Source organism: Taurulus bubalis (genome assembly GCF_910589615.1).
Source record: "Taurulus bubalis genome assembly, chromosome: 2".
In the NCBI taxonomy this organism is placed as follows: domain Eukaryota; kingdom Metazoa; phylum Chordata; class Actinopteri; order Perciformes; family Cottidae; genus Taurulus; species Taurulus bubalis.
Window position 1 is genome coordinate 18,245,890 of NC_136590.1, and position 19,919 is coordinate 18,265,808.

The window sequence follows — 19,919 nt, forward strand, 5'->3', positions numbered from 1 at the left end:
CGGCATTGATTCCTTTCCTCATTAAGAGCGGCTCATGCGCTTTCCTATGAGGAGGAGAAAAGAGCAGTGGAAGTGAGCACAGGAGATCTGCAGCAGAGTTCCCTTCCCTTCTCTACTAGAGACTAGTTGAGCTTCAGCCAAAAGGTTTCTGTCTCTCTCTTTCCTTCCATTTCTCCTCCCGTAATGTCTTGTCCGGTCCCGCCCTCTTCGCCACATCCATAACATTAAGGGCGAACCAATCTGTCGTACTTATTTCAGCCATCACCATCCAACTCTTTTTCTTTATTTAGATGAATGGGGGAGTGCAGGGGAGGAGGTGGAACAAAAGGTACTGCTGTTTTGCGTGAGCGTGTCTCGCCGGCGCACCTGCAGACAGTAAGTAGAACAGAGTAAAAAATGATGTTTGCTCGTCGGAAGATGATGGATCATCCCGTAAGTAGGAACTTTCAGTGAATGAACTAAGTTGTTGCATTCCACGAGGGCAATACATAACTGCCCCGATTCAAAGACAAGCCAGACTCTACCTCGGTGCTTTGAATCGGCTTCATCATTGTCTACCCGTAAAACAAACAAAATCATACAGCCTCATTAATAAAAACAGCTGACAGGCTGATGAAGTGTTGCTGCAGAGACATTTTCCAGAGGAGGTGCCGAAAAGGAAGAAAAAAAGCAGGGGGCTGGGCATGCCATCCTGTTTTAGTGCATGTTGTTTGATAAGCCAGACCAAAGCACACCAGAGGCCGCATAATTTTTCCACTTTCCGGCACGCACATCTCTGTCGGAGCTCGAGGGGCAGCAGTCAAACTCCCAACCACGGCATTCAGGTTCATCTCCCCTGTCGTCAATATCAATGATTACCAGCAGGCGCAAAATTACCTTTCAGCAAAGACGGTCCTGAGCAGAATAATTAACGTGGAGCTCAGCTCAACAACACTTCAACTTGCAATGCTCAATTCAGTCAGGTCCCTATTCGTAATGTTCACCTGTTTAAATGATTAGATAGGAAACTCTAATGAGGCCCCTTCCTGTTTTCTGATCTCCACCCAGGTTTGATTGGCCACAAAGTCCACAAAGTCTCCCATACCGTGATTAATTCAGAATAATATATATTTCTGATCTTCACTAGGAGAAACCAACTAGGTAGCATAAAAAAAGTATATCAGGCCCCTGCTTGATACATTTGCAGTAATTAGTGAGAGAAACTCAGATTTAACACTTTCGAAATGTGCATTTTACGAAATGTACCTGATCCCCCTTTTTTTTACTTTGCTTTTTGTGGGCATGGTCTTTATTTGTTCATTCCACTTATTATTTGAATACCGACTCTTATTTTAAAACAAGTCAGCGATGACAGACTTCCCCTATGAATGAAAAGGCAGCACAGCCCAGTATTTCAGCTCAAGTCAAGGGGCCGCAGTGGGGACTGATTAGCAAAGCGAGTGAATCCATTATAATCCATATTGAGCAGGTGTCTGTAGGCCGGCTCATATCGGTGATTGACGGGGAGTCCCCCAAATACATAACTAACATGCTGGTGAAATAAGACATCCATGCCGACTACAATTCCACACACTCCCGGACACTATGATAGTATTCCGTGCTTTCCACTGATAATGTCTCTGATGGGACTTCTCTCAAGAGACAAATTTAAATCCCAAAAGACTCCGAAATATATTCAACATCAGGAACGGGTGGGTATTCTGTTCACGGAGTCAGCTTACTCAGCTCTCCTGCCTTATTCCCTGATCTCTGGGGGGGAGTTTCACAGATACAATAGGGAAACCGGTCGGCACACACTCACACACACTCGTGGGAATCGTTCCAAACGAGCACAGCTGCCGCCACAGCAGCACACCTGGGCTAATTGGGCAGAGAGGGAGAGCTCACAGCACCCGAAGGACGCTCGCGTTCTGAGTGTGTGTCGTGTGTGTGTGTGTGGGTGCGTCTCTCCCCCCGTCTTCCTGTGTGACCTAGAGCCTCTCCTTCGCTGATAAGGTGATAGATGGTGCGAGCTTCCTCTCTCTTCCTCATCCTCATCTCCCAGCCGATCCATCCATCCATCCTCTCTGGCTGGAAGCGAGAGGTGAGGAACAAAGTGATGGATGGAGTGCGGGGGGAAATGTTTCTCCTGTGTTATGTTCTCCTCCTGAGAAGACAGAAGTGAAAGAAGTAAGTGTGGGTGACACATGACGTTCGGAGAGACAGAGGGAAAAAATGGCCAAATCTCTAGACAGGAAAGTCTAGACAGCAGCCTCCTCCACAAAGTATTTCATGCATACACACACAGACACACATGTTGAGCAGTGCCGTTTATTTCCCATCACACTTGCTCAGGGGAAAGTTAATTAAAAAAAAATGTTGATCAGAGGCGATGCAATTTGATTTGATTAGTCATGACAGCAGACCACAAGAGGGCTTGGCTTGAGTCTCTCTTTCTCTCCGTCCATTATCAGATCCGCCTTCCCCCTTTCTTAATGTTTTCACACCTCTCTTCACATATCTCTTCTTCTCACTGTGAGTCAACCGCCTTGAGCGACTTGAGTGCGAGGAGGGTGTTGTTGTGTTTCACTAACCATTTTATTTTAATTTTTAAAAGCAGCTTCGGGGGCTCCAGTCCTCTGCACACGAGGTCTACTGTACAGTGTCCCAGTGTATTACCTCCTATCTCACTGTATGGACGCTACCTCCCCCTCCTCCTCCTCCTCTTCTCCCTCCCACCTCCCCCCACTACTTCCCACTTCCAACAGAAGCTCAGAGTAAGCCCTACTACTCAGATTACTCCCCCACTCGCCTGCTCATCCACAAGATGTGCACCAGCACCTACCTGGACCTGTTCATCACCATCATCATAGGGCTCAACGTCATCACCATGTCCATGGAGCACTACCAGCAGCCCAAGGTCAGATCTGGGGGAGGAAGGTGGGGTAAAGAGGGTATATTCTGGGAATATTAAGTATTCATGCCTGCGCTTGAATAATACATTCAAATTTGTCCATGAGTTTGTCTTATCGGTCACTCATTGCAATCACATGTTGGTCTAAGTGACATCTATGTTTGGTATGATGGATACCAATTCTGACGAATGTTTTTGCTTCTTTTTTGGTGCGGGATCAAAGTCATAAATATTGGCACATAATCTGAAAAATATCGGTATCTGCTTTGGATTTTAATATTAAATATGATTGGAATATTCGTTTCAATCCTCAGAAAACTCCAGGTTTATGGCTTCACAGTACTTCAGATAGTGTCAGAAATGCAAGCTGTGCCAATGATAATAAAATGGCAATAATAAAAAGGAAAATAGCATGTCAAAACATTGTTACTAGTTATTTAAACAAGGGTGAGAAAGGGATTAGGTCAATAGGAAATAAAATGAAAATAAGTTAGGAATTGGAAAAGCCTTCTACGAAAGTAAATGGTGAACTATAAAAGAGCGATCAAAACAATAAATATGAGATTATTACACAGCCAATAAAAGAGAGAAAAAAACATTTTGGTACACCCAAAAGGTTATACAAATCATATGTATCCTAAGTATCCACACCAAGGTCTGCTATGAATACTTGTGATTTATAGGCCATATCTTAATCGCCACCAGGCAGCTGTTCCAGCTGGAATTTGTCCTTTGTCCCTCAAATTAGAAATATTTCTATCGTTTCAACATATTGTTGGCCACCGGCTCAGAACTGATCAGAACCCTGAGGTGGAGGTAGAACAAAAGATGGCTGAGGGAGGTGGAGGGAGAGATGGTATTTAGCAAAATGCCACAAAAGTAAAAGAGACAAAGTAATGCAGCGTAAAAGAGAGAGGTATTACCAGAAGAACATTTGAGAAGAATGCAATGAGGGTTACAGGGCATACGGCAGCAGTGTGGCATGGTAGTAAGGTTCAAAGTAAGGTTAAAGACATAGGAAGTATAGAATAGTAGAATTATCCTCTGGATGAATGGGACTGTTGGAGTAAAAGTTGTTTACGGAACAGAAGTTTATTGGGTAGAATAGAAAGTACATTGGTACAATAGAATATTGTTCGGTAGAATAGAAAGTCTATTGGTACAATAGAAGATTGTTAGGGCGAAAAACAATTCCTTAGGTACAATAGAAGGTTATTGGGTAGAATACAAAGCATTTGGGTACAGTAGAAAGTGGTTGGGTGGACTGCAAAGTTGCTGGGTACAATAGAAGGTTGTTGGATTGAATAGATAGTCTTATAGTACAATAACACTTTCTTGGGTAGAATACAAAGTAGTTGGGTACAATAGATGTTTTTTAAGTAGGATAGATAGTGTGAAGGTACAATATAAGGTTGTTGGGTAGAATACAAAGTCTTTGGGCACAATAGAAGGTTTTTGGCTGGTTTTCTATCTTTATTCAAGAGTGTGTTCTTTTAATTTGACCGCAGGACTCACTGATTTTGTAATATTTTCCCTCAAAACCATTAGCAAATTGAAAAAAAAAATGCTCTTGAATAGAGAAAGAAAACAAGCTCCATAAGTGTTGGGTAAAGTGGATATTAAAGTCAGGCGTGTTAAGGATTTCACTATTTGTAGCAAATGGTTATACAGGTGACAAAATATTGTTTGACTGAATGTAATGTAATTGAGTAAAGGATGTATTACAAACTACAAATCGCTGTGAGTCGACAACCAGTTAGGATTTAGGGAAATCCCTCTTGACCACCAGTTCTCTCCTTGTCTCGCTACTAAAGGTCAGTTTTTACATGCAGATGGGCACTGTTAAATCTCCCACAGGCTAAAGTGGACAGTTATATTCTAGTGGCCTTATTATGGATGATGAGGGAAGGGCCGGACAATGTGAGTGAACTGTTAGGAGAATACCTCATTTTGGAAAAGAGGACAGATTTTACAATATGGACCTTAAAGACTGTGAATGCAGGAATTAGACCGCAAAGATGTCCACCAAAGCAAGTCAATTAATTTAACTGATTGACATTGGGAAATTGGTTTCATTAAAAAAAAAGTGTAAAATAAAAACAGTAATAGGTTTGAGATCCTTTCATTGACTTTCAGCAAAGTTTCAGCACATTTTATATAACGAGAGAAAATGAAATCCACAGCTCACCCTGCTAAGATACCATAACACGTAATGCTACCTCTACTGACTTCTCACGATGGATACTCTTTAATATGTCTTTCCCTCAGGAGCTGAAAAAGGCATTGACGATCTGTAACTACATCTTCACCGTCATCTTTGTCCTGGAGTCTGTCTTGAAGTTGGTGGCCTTCGGCTTCCGACGCTTCTTCAAGGACAAGTCAGTATTCAATTGCCATGATCCCCTTAAAGCAGGGGTGTCAAACTCATTTTCCCCCCGGGCCACATCAGCATCATGGTCGCCCTCAAAGGGCCGGTTGTAACTGTACAGTGGCGGGCCGTGGATTTTCTACCTGTGCATTCAGTGGATCAGCTGTTCGTTAAAAAACCCACATAACTCTATCAAAGATCGAACTTAAAACAGATGAAAAAAACAAAGACAAAGATTAAACGCACGTTATTATATTAACTTTGTTCAAAGCTTTTTTGTCACAGTTGAGAAGGACATAACTATAATAAGAACATGCATGTGGTCTGGGGCAGTGGTTCAACTGGTCTGGCTGCAGGACTCACCATCACCCCTGAATGACCCGCCGAGATCCAAAGCGAGGAACATTTTCAACTTCTCAATTTGATTTAATGAAAATATGGTACAGTTTGAACCTGAGATAGTATCACAGTATGCCAAACACAGAAATATTGCCATTTACACACAATTAAAAAAACAAAAAGTGCATCTTAAGGACACAAGGTAACACAATAAACATAATAATTTTATAACTTCAGCCTTTTTTAACATAATATAAAAAAAGGTTGGGAATCAAGCGAACTATCACAAATAGTCTGGTGTGTAAACTCATGCAAGTAAAGTGTGTTGTGAAAGTGTGTGAATATTCAATTCAGTTTATTTTATACATCCCACAATGTTGTTTCTGTCCATTCCTCTCCCCGGGTGGACAGAAGCAATAGATGTCATGTTATCAGAAAGAACAACGCAACATAGTTACAGCACATTCAAAGACAGGAACTGAATAAACGCCACTCTGCTGCATTAGAAATTCCCTTCAAAATAAAAGTACAGTTTTTTTTTTTTTTTTTGCCCATGCAAAGGCCCGTGACAGACTGAAAACGGCTTCGCGAACGACTGAAAACGGCTCTGCAATTTCATGTCTTTCAAGCCGTCGCGGGCCACATAAAATTACGTGGCGGGCCGAATAGTTTGACACCAGTGCCTTAAAGGAACAGTGTGTAGGCTTAATGAGGATTTTTTGGCAGAAATGGAAGATAATATTCATGTTGTGTATAATGAATATAAAGTGTATAATGAACTGAAACTAAGAATCGTTGCGTTTTTGTTACATCAGCACCAGCCCCTCGTATCTCCTTAGGGTCCTATTCACAGTGTCCGCCATGGTGGGCCGCCATGTTTTCTACAGTAGCCCAGAAGGGACAAACCAAACACGTTTATATGTTACCTGAAGGCCAACATACTTACTACATACTTACATACTAAAATATGCTTGGAAAGGGAGGGTCGAGCGTAGGGGCGTTGGATGCAATCTGCAACCACACCAGTAGACGCCACTTCCTCATACACACTGGTCCTTTTAGTGACGCCTTTGTCAAACATCTCCGACAAAGATCAGACAGAGATCCTGGTGAAAAACATTTAACTCCCAGTTTAAGGTTTTGACGCATTAGTGGACGTGATGTTGTAATGACGCGGTGGTTAAAGGAGTCATGTGGAAAATCTGAGGCAACATTCAGAAAGCTTAAATGAGCTTTTTTCTAACTCTCAGTGAGGCCTGTATGAATACAAACGGCCTCGTTAAACACCCATAAAACACGCTGCCTTAGATGATTTCATAGCTTTGAAATCCCTGGCTTTCTGCTGAAAACCACACAATAGCACACAAACACAACAGCACAAATGTATGGTACTACACGTGCCATGCACGTCGATGCTAACACACACACACGCACACACACACACACACACACACACACACACACACACACACACACACACACACCTCAGTGGAGGTGTCATGTTTTTGGAACAGCGCTGACCACCAGGGGCTCCATGATGTCCACTCTCTTTGGCAGAGTCGGACCATTTATCCTTTTTGCATTTGGCAGTGGTCTAGTTTGATATTACTACTATACACATACACTCACACACAGGTACACACAAACACAATGTTCACCCAAGACCCCGAGGACTAACTTAAAAATCTCATTGTATTTTAAGTTGATGTTCTTGCGTGGATTCGCACACTTTGAGTGTCTAATTAAGGATGTTAAGGAAAGCTACGAAGGGGAGGGAACTCTGAAAGCTGCTCATGGAGAATAAACAATGGGCATTGATGAAGCTGATTAGTACGACCACCCACCACCGACTTTTATTCTCCCATTTTGTTCCAGACATTTGTTCCGGACACATTAATTGCACGGGGGCTGGGAATTCAGATTTGAAGTCACGTTACAGTTCCTGGGAAAGAACTCATGATCTGAGTCTGCCGTAACTATTCTTATGATACACTCAAATTGAAATGAAACCGTTGCTGCTTTTTTAATCGGCCTAATAACTAGTGATGGCGAGATGAAGCTTCCTGAAGCATTAAAGCTTTCCATCCAATTGGTTCGCTCATGTGCCGAAGCTTCATGGGGCTTCATTTGCTCTACTGCGCCACCAAGTGGACAATACATGTAAAACAGGCAGAGTGATCATAACGACACCATGGCTTTGGTGTGTGAAGCTTTAAATTGAATAAATTATGTTTGTGACGGCAATACATCAATTATTAACTTATTATTATTGTGTCTATCTTTATGATATAATGGCGGGGTCAAAATCAAAACTCGAAACAAATTGGGAGAGGGTTGTGATGTGACTGTGGGTGAGTGGTTAGAATATCCGACTTTCAGTCAGAGCATCGGTGTTTCGAGCCTCTGCTCTGCTAGTCCATGTTGATGAGTACAATTCTTTAAGTAAAAATAAGAACTTTTCCACAGTGCTGGGCTTTTTGAGACTATTTCGCCTGCTTTATAAAATACCCTTTCACGGACACACATGAAGCTGGTACAGAGAGGAAGGGGTAAATCCATTGAGTTTCGCTGCCCCTTATATTTCAATTCGCACGGCAAACACACAAACCATTTTCTGAATCAGTCACGTGGTGCGGGCGGCTCGCGAGGCTTCGAACGTCATCGAGACAAGCCTCGATACGCACTTCACCAAAATCTACCTGGATTACTCGACACGCGCATCGAAGCCTCGACACGAAAGGACACATCACTACTAATAACACTTAAACATTCTGCATACTCCCATGCATCCAGAAAATTGTCTCTAAATTTGAAGTGTATGTGATTAGTTAGCTGTGTGTGTCAAACACTCACCCCTGTAGGCTTGAAAGGTTGTAAAAAAATAGTGTGTTGTTCGCTCCTTCAGCAGTCAAATTGACATTGACCTGACATCAAAAGTCGCTGATTTGTTTGGATCAGTTTTTCTTTTGCAGCCAGTCACGTGTATCATAGGTTTCAAGTGAAAACAAGTGCTCCAAGTCAGTGCTAAGGACCGACGGGTCGCGCGCGCTCTTGTGTGTGTGTGTGTGTGCTTGTGTAGGTGGAACCAGCTGGATCTGGCCATCGTGCTACTATCTATCATGGGCATCACTCTGGAGGAGATTGATGGCAACGCGCTGCCCATCAACCCCACAATCATCCGCATCATGAGAGTGCTGAGGATCGCACGAGGTATGGAACTCCCCCCTGACAGACTCTCTCACAGACAGGCGCACACACACTCTCTTTCACAGTGCTGTAACTTTTAAGATGCCTTGTTAAACAGCCGTGTCCCTGAGACCGCCCGTCTTTATCATTTTTTGCATGGCTAGTCTCAGCAGGGTTCAGGCAGGGTGTGAGTCAACCAGATGGCACAGAGAAACACAGTAAGCTCAACACCGCAGGGCTGGGAAGGAACTGAGAGTTCAAATGTAGAGACAAAGACTGAGAAAAATGGGAGAGATGAGGAAAGATGGTTCAGGGTGGGGGAGAGTCCAGACACATTATGGCAGTAATTGAATTAAACTCTGAGAATATGAGACTAGGCACCGGAGGAGTAAATGAGAGGAGGAGGCACGGATGATGCATAACGTCTGACCTGACTAGTTGAAATGAAATAAATGACGAGGAGAGGCATGAAAGGAAGAAAAATGTACGTCGATGGGTGAGAGAAGTAGTGGGCGTATAGATTACCTGAAAAGGGAATAAATGGCGGGGCAGGTGGAGGTGGTTCGGAAGTCGGAAGGTCGAGTTAAAGAGACAGAGGTGTACTTGGCCAGGAGGGAAGAAGATAGCGGGGGAAGTCGGTATTGATTACTGTCACACAGAAGACTGGGCACAAACACGTGTGTGTGTGTGTGTGTGTGTGTGTGTGTGTGTGTGTGTGTGGTTGTGTGTGTGTGTGTGTGTGTGTGTGTGTGTGTGTGTGTGAGAAGCGGTGATTTGGCTGGGTACAGTAGTCGGCTCCTTTTCTATCTGGCATCAACGTGCATCTCATGTTCAGGTCGTATCATTTCCACACTTTCCTCGCCGACATTGATGTGCGAGTTACATCTTCTGTCATCCGTGTCTGTTTCTATATTGCTAATACTTAATAACGGACTAGTGTGAGGTTATGTGGAAATATGCTTGAGACGATCATTACCACTCTTCATGTCTGTGTGCAACGCCAGCAGCCAGTTAGCTTAGCTTAGCGCAAAGACTGGAAGCAGGGGGAAACAGCTAGCCTGTCTCTACCCAAACGTCTCTGCCCACCAGTACAATCCTGTACCAAAAACAATCTTTGTTTCTTGGTCTAGGCCAGAGACCTACTGGAGTTTTGTCATCACTGTGGGGTTGCTAGGAAACTAGTGGAAACTCCTGGAAGTCGGCCCAGGCCAAGAAAAACCTACATTTTTTGAGCGTCTCTACTTTTCCATCCGTTGTTTCTGCGTTATCTGTCAGTCTTGGCGTACCTCCATCGGTACCCCGATCGCCATACCTAAATGTAATAAAAGCCAACGTGTGACTCCACTAATGGAGGAAGTCCCTGTTCTGTTATGTAGGACTGAACAATCTTCAAATTGGTGAGACAATTTTTAATTTTCTCTGTGTGTGTGTGTGTGTGTGTGTGTGTCTGCAGTGTTGAAGCTCTTGAAGATGGCGGTGGGGATGAGAGCTTTGCTGGACACCGTTATGCAAGCCCTGCCTCAGGTACACCGTCAACTCTGTTAAATAACATCAATTGAATTCTCTTTTCCTTCCTCAATCTTGTTTTTATTGTTTTATCACTTTGGGGTCTGGTCATTTTCTCGATTTTACATAATTTTTAAATTTCCCTTTTTAAAGTCACTAGCATGTGATACATACTCATGTGTTGTATATCAAAAATTACAGACCAATCGCAGCTATCTATATAATGAGGCACCATTGTCCCAAGGCACAAGTGTAAAGAGAAAATATGACTAAAGCTGAAAAATTGAATCTTGATTTGGGAAATTATTCATATTTGTTGTGAAAACATAACTTTACTCATGTGGTATATCGGTTTTGGTGATGGAAATTGATGGTTTACCAAAGGTCTTAGGTTCACAAAAGCAGTGAAATATATGAATAACATGCTAGACACATGTCATTAAATGTCTAAAACCAAATGTATTATTATATGGTGGGGATGATGAGGCTGCTAGGCTATGTGTTGGTAGGCAGGCAGACGAACTGGGAGGCTGCTGCATGTTGTCCTCTGGACCCTCGCAGCACTGAATCCACTCTGTAAAATACATTAATACTAGTCAGTATGAGTTCAGTGAAATAAAGTTAAGGGTGATAGGGACAACAGTTGATTACCCACCATTCATAGCTGTAGTCAGCTATCTCCGTTAGCTCTCGTTAGCTCGCCCTGTGTTAGCAGCACCTAACGTGACTTAAACACTACTGTAGTAACGATTAACGGAGATCCAACGCTACTAGGCTTACTAAGTTCACTGTAAGAAAGTTAACGGTGATCGGGACAACAGTTGATTATGCACGTTCAGTCATAGACACGGAAGAGACATCCAACACGGCGCTATCTAGTGACGTGCTAACGCTACGAAGCTATCGTCAACAAACAAACGTTAGTTACGGTCTTACAAACACATAATGGAGGTCCAACACGACTTGTCGTACTAAGTTCACTGTAATAAAGTTAACGGTGATAGGGACAACAGTTGATTACGCACCGTTCAGCCAGCTATCTGGCCCGTTAGCTCCGGCTAGCTCCTTGTTAGCGAATCCTTCAGGCACTGAAGCTGCGTCGTCCATCCCCTTAATATAGCTTTGCTCAGGACTCTTTGCGTGGCATCTTCTGACTCAAACTGAAGCTTTGCACGCGTCATACGACACGTCCATGTTTAGATGCTCAGGCACGGAAGTGGAAACCATATCCGCCAGATTTTAAACCATATCTCTGTGACGTATTATTGCTAAGATATCATTTTATTAAAAACTTAAACATGGAACTTTCCATACACGTCTCACAGAAGCTGTCCCTAAAATTACATCCGGGAAGCCGTTGCTTCTTTTTGATATACACAGTCTTCTGTTTCGGGGTGACGTGGTTTCCCTTGAGCTTTTTTTATGTTGTTGTTTTTTTGCCGACTCCAGAGTTCCTTATTTGCATAACCAGCCCCTGCCGAGAGATCGGGAAGTGAATGCAGCTTCAGGTTCTTTGTTTTGAACGGCGGTGGGTGGATTTCGGGGCGGTGGAGTTGGTAAATGAGAACAACTTGTGCGGTGTTTGGATCGGGAGAGAGAGAGAAATAGCACTCAGTCTTTAATACTACCCCTGTACTGCCGCTCGTTCCAAGGCTAATTCCTCCTGGAGCTCCTCAGAAGTGTTCATGATTAATACATCCCATAATAGGCGGTGGTGGGCGTGCGAGCAGGTTGCCACATGCTGATTAGCATTGACAGAGGCAGCAGCAGCCACAAATCCTCAAGCCTGTCATCACCTCAACCCACCTCTGCATCAAAGCAGTGATTCCTTATTGGCGCTCTGGTCCAGGATCAGCTGCACGATTAGAGCTCCTTGTGTTTTTATTTAGATTTTTTTTACTCTCTTTTGTGTTAGCCTTCTTACAAGTTGATGATACGCGAAAAGAAGAAGAGCCTTGCTCTTGTATCGCAGTGTGACCAACTAAGACGGACCACCACGTTTGAGGAGCGCCACGTCGTCTTGAACAACAGGTTTAGCTGGAACTGCTGGATTCTAATCTTCCCTAAACCCAGCAGAGTATCGGGAACAAGGGAGAGCGTATCAGTGTATCTCCCAGCTCGATATACTCCTAATACAACACGTTGAGAAGACTCTTCAGAGGCTTTTCATGGTCTTAGCAATGTTTTTAACCCGGGTCAAATGTTCAATGTGTGTGTTCTCTGGGTTCATTGTGTTTTGATCATCCACATACAGCGTATAGCCTACTGACGATGTATATACTCCCTGAAAGCCTTTTGTTCTTTTGCAATTGAACTACAACAAGGACCCCGGGGGACAAAGGAATGAGCCCCAGGACCGCTAACTTCAGTCCACATTATAGCACCATCCCGGAACAGCTCCCACGCAATGGGAAAAACAATGTACTACTCGTTACTACTACGCGGAGAGTTTAGCTGCGTATGCTAATATTTGCAGCTCGCGTCAGAGCAGATAAACACACAGTGAGATCTGTTTCCTTATGTTCGTCTCCTGGTTTTTGGGGTTTCTCTGGGGTTCTCTTTCTTTGGGAAGAGAAAGAGATCATCGCGCAAAATCTTTAAAATGTGGTGTCTCCCTCTTACTTACATCCCTGTGCTCGCCGCGTTGCCACGCAGAGCAATCCAAGGCTTGCTAAGCTGTAATTGGACAGTAGCTGTTGGTGAACGGTCATTCACTTTCTCACTGGTTTGTTGCCCCTCATTATTGGTTTATTTTGCCAGGGATTTCTCTCCTCTGAATAATCTCTCTCTCTCTCTCTCTCTCTCTCTCTGTCTCTGTCTCTGTCTCTCTCTCTCCCTCTCATCTCTCTGCAGGTGGGGAACCTGGGTCTCCTCTTCATGCTTCTCTTCTTTATTTTCGCAGCGCTGGGGGTGGAGCTGTTCGGTGACTTGAGTAAGGGACACACACAGAAACACCACCCAGGCACGCGGGCATGCACAGAGTCTTTAATTCTCCCCTCTGTGGGTTTTAATCTATCCAATGTTAATTGCTTTCCAAAGCCCTTTGTTGAAATACCATATTGATTTCTCTTTTTCACATTCTAGCTTGTTGCTTTCAGACTAATAAACTACTATTACGGTTATTAACATTTAATTGCTAAGCCCCGATGTTGCTACAACTCTCTTTGTCTCCACCTCTTTCCTATACTGTCTGGTCATTCCTCCCCTTCTTCTTCTTCCTCCTCCTCCTCCTTCTCTCCCAAGTCTGCGATGAATTGCATCCATGTGAAGGTCTGGGGCGCTATGCGACGTTCAAAAACTTTGGGATGGCATTTCTGCTGCTCTTCAGAGTTTCCACCGGAGACAACTGGAACGGCATAATGAAGGTGAAACTAGCACTGCAGTTTGGGAAAACACACATACACATTGATTCTTTAGGGCACGCCGACAATTCAGTGCTGTTCTTCAGCTCGAAAAAGCAGATTATTTCTCACCCATGGGGCCAAATAACACTGCTGTACTCGCTGTACTCGCTTAGCACTATATTTGTCTAAATTGTTGCATTAAGACAACTAAAATAGTATCTAATAGGTTACCAGTTACCTTAAAAATATTCTCAAACACTTTTATATGGCTGTTGGTCTGTCTCTGCGTTCCTTTTCGGGCCAGATTGGGGTTAAGATTCAGGGGATCGACAAAGCGATTACAATAAAATAAATTTGTTTATTATAAATTGACAACTTTGGGATCGCCAAAGCCAATGTCTGGTGACAAATCCATATGCTAGATCAACAAGATTTTCTTCCCCTTTTGGGCAACATGAATATCAGGGCAATCCTTCCGATAGCAGTCGAGGCATTTCAGGACCGACCGGCATTGCCATCCCCCGGAGAGAGAAAACATTGCCGTTCACGCGGTCCTTATTGAACGTTATCCAGGTCATTGCACTTTCTTGCATCATCTGCTTGCTGGTAAAAGCTGTGGCGGGGGTGCTCATGTCTTGTGCCCATGCTTCTCCCAGGACACGCTGAGGAACTGCGGCCAGAACAGCACTTGTTACAACACCGTGGTCTCGCCCCTCTACTTCGTTTCCTTCGTTTTGACCGCTCAGTTTGTCCTGGTTAACGTCGTCATTGCTGTGCTGATGAAGCACCTGGAGGAGAGCAACAAGGAAGCCAAGGAGGAGGCGGAGCTGGAGGCGGAGTTGGCGCTGGAGCGCCAGATGCAAGTGGGAGGAGGCATGGCGACGAGGTCGCCCCAGCTCAACCCTCTGGCGCTGGGCACGGACAGGTCGAGCTCAGGGGGTTCCCCCTGGAGGTCCACGGGCGGGGGGGACGGGGACCAGGAGAGAGAGTGTCCTCCGGACTCTCCCACTGCTGATATAACCAGAGACTCTGTAAACATCAGCGCAGACCCCCCTTCATGCCTGGAGCCCCCGCTGGAGGTGAGGAATCGTTTTTTGCGTTAGACATACTTTTGGTTGTTTTAATATCCCTAAAGATACTCACAATTCCTGTGCGCATGTACGTCACGTGCCTTCGCTTGAATGTCCTCATCACACCATTGTGAGCGTTGTCTCGGCCCACGCATTGATAAGATCCACATAACTACACACAAGTAAAAGTGAGATTCAGATATTGTCTCGGTCAGAGTCTCATCGCGTACCCGCATGACGTGACGGATGCTCTGAGGTCACTTCCCGCCGGGGGCCAGACCGTGGGGCCCGGCAGATGACCCCCCCCCCCCCACGTCTCCGGTCCAGACCATTCGTCTACTCTCCAGCCCATGCCGAGGGACACTGAGCATGCTGGATGGTATCTGACATCATAGGTTTCTTGGGAGGAATGTCTCTTCGTTGCCTAAACCGTAGCCCACATGTAAACGAAATGTGGCGGAATTGGCCATAATAGGATATGTTCCCTCCACATTCTGGCATCATTTCAAAACATAAGGGGATGCATTTATGAGGGATGTATCAAAAACCAGAGTCGTACTAAGAATAAAATGCACTGGATATGCAAATGCCTCATTCTGTGTAACCCACACTGACCCATAACAGCAGGGTTTACAGTTTGGTGTGTGTGTGTGTGTGTGTGTGTGTGTGTGTGTGTGTGTGTGTGTGTGTGTGTGTGTGTGTGTGTGTGTGTGTGTAAAGGACATGCCAGTCACAGATAGGTCACAGTGCCATGGGAAAGCTGGACCACAGGGCCTTGTTGTTCACTTAAACAGCTATTTCCAGACAGCGGGGAACTTAATTTTTGGGGAGGGGAGGGGGCGATAGGAAGTAGCGGTCTCGCTGTCGTTGTGTGTTTCCCCTGTACAATGTTATCCCCCTTCCTCCGCCGCTCCTCCAAAAACATGTGTGGTTAAGCCACAATCTCCTCTCCGGGCCCTTTGGGAAACCAGCGAAACTGCGGTGCTGTAGTGCCCCCTGGTGGGGTTAAATGGCAACACACAAGAGCCAGTGGTGGATGAATGGGTTGGGGGAGGTTAAATACTGTATTTATTCAGTTTCTGCATGGAAGCTTCAGCTCATTTAGGATGACCCTTACAGGCCTGGATACTAACTAAGGCAAAGGGTGACAGATACTCTAATTCTCGTCTTGGATGTGTTTTATCTTCTCTTATCCTGTATCTTGTCTTATGTCTTGTATATCTGTTTGTTTTCGATCTGATCGATTCTTTTCCTCCTTTTTCTTTCTTTGTGATCCACTCTCTCTTTCCACACTTATTCCTGTGTCTCTGTCTTGACTTTCCATTTTCTACGACTTCTTCCATCCCCTCCTTTTCTTCTCTTCTCTTTTTCTCTCTTTTCTCCTTCTGTCTTTTCCCTCTGCATCATCTAAGTTCATCCAGCGGAGGGCGCAGTTTGACTCGGTCTCCCTGGTCTTCCAGGGTTCAGTGGAGGGAGAGCTGAGCTTGATGGACAACCTGTCTGGCTCTATCTGCCACTACTACTCGCTGCCCCCCAAGACCTGCAAGCACAGCAGCGACAAGAAGGTCAATAATCACCAGAATGATGACTCACTGCCTCCAGTTTCATACGTCACGTCTCACGACTCTCATTGTTCTTGTGGGGCTGCGCAAGCAATTCAAATTGCAATGCAGACGTTGCTGCTGTAATTTCTGATTATCAAGAACAAACCACAAAACATTACAGACAGGATGTTGTGTCCTTGTCTAAACAATAACCGCATGACGTTTATGAAACAATGCCCTGGCCACTCAGGATAATCCACAGACCTCACTGGAACTACTTTCAACCGAGGAAATAGTCCCCATGAAAACTTCCCACAGGGTGTTCTGTGGATTATCAGTGGGAACAATGATTCTAGACAGAGAAGTTGTGGTTTTAAATATGATTTTCTAGTGCTGTGAGCAGCACAAACACAGTTTTATGATTATGGTTCGCATTTATTTATTTTGTATTTAGATTTGCTGATTTGTTCTGACTTGTTTATATATTCTACTTCATTTATCTTACTTTTTTTGGTCTTTTAGCATCTCAGGACTCTGTTGAAAATACATTTTCACTTTTATTTTCCAGATGTCTTCTCATTTTCTCATAAAGAAACGGCAAATCAAACTGATTGAAATGATCTCGACTCGCAGACAATAATTCTATGACTTAATAGCAGACTAATAATGATTTACTTCATCAGACGAATAAAGTTTGTGGAGTGCAGAATCCATGGCCAAGACACTTTGTACACAAGTACTGTGCAGCCCGACAGCAATTATCGCTTCTGCACTGGCATTCCTCCGCATTGAATATTTTCATTTCCCCCTTTTCTCACCAGCCCCGTTGCCCACCACCACAGCGCGTCATGTCCCCGCCAAGGCCATGACCTCATTCCCTCGCTCTCGTCCTCGCTCGCTTTATATCAGATGATGAACTGCGCCTCGCCTGGGAAGTAGACAAGTCTCAAACAAAATCACTGAAACAGTTAGGCTACTTGTAGTTTGCAGACCTCGTTCAGATTTATTCATGTTTGTGAATATATATTTTTGTAGAAATATGTGTATCTGCATTGTGTTCAATCCGTTGTTCTTTTTATGTCTCACTGTGAACCAATTTGCTGCTCGATTTGATATGCGTTATATAAATAAGCTTTATTATTATTATTATCAATCACAGAATGATATGTCTTTCAGATATGTCTTTAGAACCTGAGACTAACAGCCAACAATCAAGCGTTAAGTATTGTGTATAAGTATTCTTCTGTGTATACTACACAGAAAAATAAGGCGTTTCTACAAAACGTGGTGTTTGTTATCAAATCTAAAAGCCAATCAGCTCTCTGATCTGGCGACAGCCAGGCGTTTCCCATCATGCATTGGGTCATGCAGTCGGTGGAGAGCGACTGCGGCGCACAGCTCTAAAAACTGCGGCCGCCTCGCTCTCGTGAGGTTATCGTTGACCACATGTGCACGACATCAGATCAAGTTGGACACAAATCTAACCGGCGCATGATCGAACGAGCTGACTCATTCACGTTTGGAAGATTTTTTGTGGGCAGGGGGTGTTTAGAGTTCGCTCCGTCACGTGTGTCATACTTTGCAAAAACAGCTTCTCCGCAAAGTGATGACCTGCAATTCCAGGAGCAAGGAGATCACATCCAAGTTTACACACAAGTCTGCTGAAATGTCCTCTTTTCCCTTCTTGAAGGCAGCATTGCAAAAGCCCATCTTCTAAAAGACACCATGTGGGCCGCCTCTCTGCTTCGGATACATTAGTAGAAATGTTCTCCGTTGGGTTTTTCGGGGACCTCACCCCGCTCTGCTCGGACGGCCCCCACAGTTGCCTGTCAGAAGGCATTTCCGCTAAGCAGGAACAAAGCTGAAAATACAGAAACGCCCCGAGGCTTCAAAACACTGCAAGACTGAGACCAAGCTCTACAGGGTTCAGTGACGCCAATTCAACTCAAAACTAGGACAGACACTTAGAGGTTTAACACAAAGTCTTTGTTCATTGCATGGAATACTACATGAATGATTTCCCTCCCTGTCTGCTCGTTTGCTGCTGTTAACCAGTGTGATTGTCCCGTTTGTTTCACGTTGTATCACAGTTGGTTTCCTCAGAATCACCAGGTGTGTCTGTGTGTGTGAGTGTGTCATTACACTACTGTTCAGAACCCCACAATTGAATAATAGAAATAGCGTTGATTTTGTTTCAGCCAGGATAATCCCATTGAGATTTTGCATCTCTTTTACCAGGTGGTCTTGGCCAAGAATAACACATAAAATCATTAAAATAAATTGCAATAAAGGAGACGACAGACTTAAAACAAACCAGTAAAATGCATCAATCAAATAATAAAACATTAAATGTTAGAACAAGACACTCTAATGCTACGTGATACTTTTAAAACTTTCATGAACTGAATAAACACACCGTGTTCTACGACGAAAACAAGGACACCACAGAGACTGTCAATCACAAGGTAGCTCATGTTTACAATGTTTACTGAGGGAATAAATCAAGAAAGAAGTAGAGTCATTTTATATATACTTCTATACATGTGGACCTATTTTTACAACCAGAAGAGGCTTCAATTTTCAGACCGCTGTTTGGTTGCCGCCTGCCTTACATCTAGGGTGACCATATCCATAACACCAAAAAGGAGGACACTATGCGGTATTTTGTGAGGCTGTGACTAATTGCATAGGAGGGGTGCAGTTTGATTTTATTAAGTGTGAAGAGAGGGGATGTGAGCCCTTTTTACTGTAATTGATCTCCTTGGAGCATGCCCTGCTTTATCAATTAAATAATATGTATTTCTGTATTATTAATATGTATATGTAATATATATATATATATATATATATATATATATATCTTATATATATATTATATATGTAATATATTACTAATATGTAATTATTATTATTATTATATTATTATATTATTGTAATGAACAAATAATTAGTATGTATTTTTGTATGTATTTTATATATATACTTATATATTTATATAGATGCACATATAATTGCAAACAATTTGGTCAAAAGTAAAAAGACACCGCTGTAGTTGAAAGTAAAAGTAAAATTAAAATCTTAAGTTATGAATCTTAATCTTTCCCTCAGTCAAACTGATGTAACGTTACTGTGAATAAATAATAAACGAATACATTTCGCTCGTTAGATCCTCAAAACAGAATGATATCTCATGTTTAACCGCTAAGGAGAAATTTCAGGGATCAGGCTGCTCTCGGCGGGCAGCAGAGCGCTGACGGCCCGGTGCCGGCGGGACTCACCAGTCCGAGAGCAGGACCTCAAATCGTCGGCGTATCTTTTTAAGTAAGCTGATTCTTCACAAACCAACCACAGATTTGATGCTTAAACAACTAACTTCTCGTCTGAAAACATCCTAAAATTGCATTTTATGACTCAACAGTAGTATTCAGAGAATGTCAACTTCCAGATGTGTTTTTTCTCATCAAGTACAGAGAAGAACGCATATTGAGAAATGGCCGCTGTAGACATCTTAACGCTGATTGGCCAAGACTCGACACGTCACATCAAAAATGTTTTATTGCCAAGATCACGACCTCACCTTTTCTTCGTGTCTCACTCCAATCTCAGAAACGCTGGCCGGTCAGTTCACATATTTTGATTTAAAAACGGCGAATTTCGCCGAAGGTGACA

The 19,919-nt window shown here is 43.6% G+C and overlaps 1 protein-coding gene across 1 annotated transcript in view; it reads left to right on the top strand.

Moving 5' to 3' along the window:
• Nucleotides 1-19,919, top strand: part of cacna1g (calcium channel, voltage-dependent, T type, alpha 1G subunit) — a gene marked incomplete at its 5' end in the record, with an annotated part of 203,919 nt that overhangs the window by 175,163 nt on the left and 8,837 nt on the right. Inside the window, 8 exons of the mRNA XM_079214082.1 lie at nucleotides 2,748-2,899; nucleotides 5,162-5,271; nucleotides 8,680-8,810; nucleotides 10,240-10,310; nucleotides 13,146-13,224; nucleotides 13,536-13,657; nucleotides 14,293-14,715; nucleotides 16,119-16,271. Of these exons, the coding sequence (XP_079070208.1) occupies nucleotides 2,748-2,899; nucleotides 5,162-5,271; nucleotides 8,680-8,810; nucleotides 10,240-10,310; nucleotides 13,146-13,224; nucleotides 13,536-13,657; nucleotides 14,293-14,715; nucleotides 16,119-16,271 (1,241 nt within the window). The remainder of the gene's footprint in view (nucleotides 1-2,747; nucleotides 2,900-5,161; nucleotides 5,272-8,679; nucleotides 8,811-10,239; nucleotides 10,311-13,145; nucleotides 13,225-13,535; nucleotides 13,658-14,292; nucleotides 14,716-16,118; nucleotides 16,272-19,919) is intronic.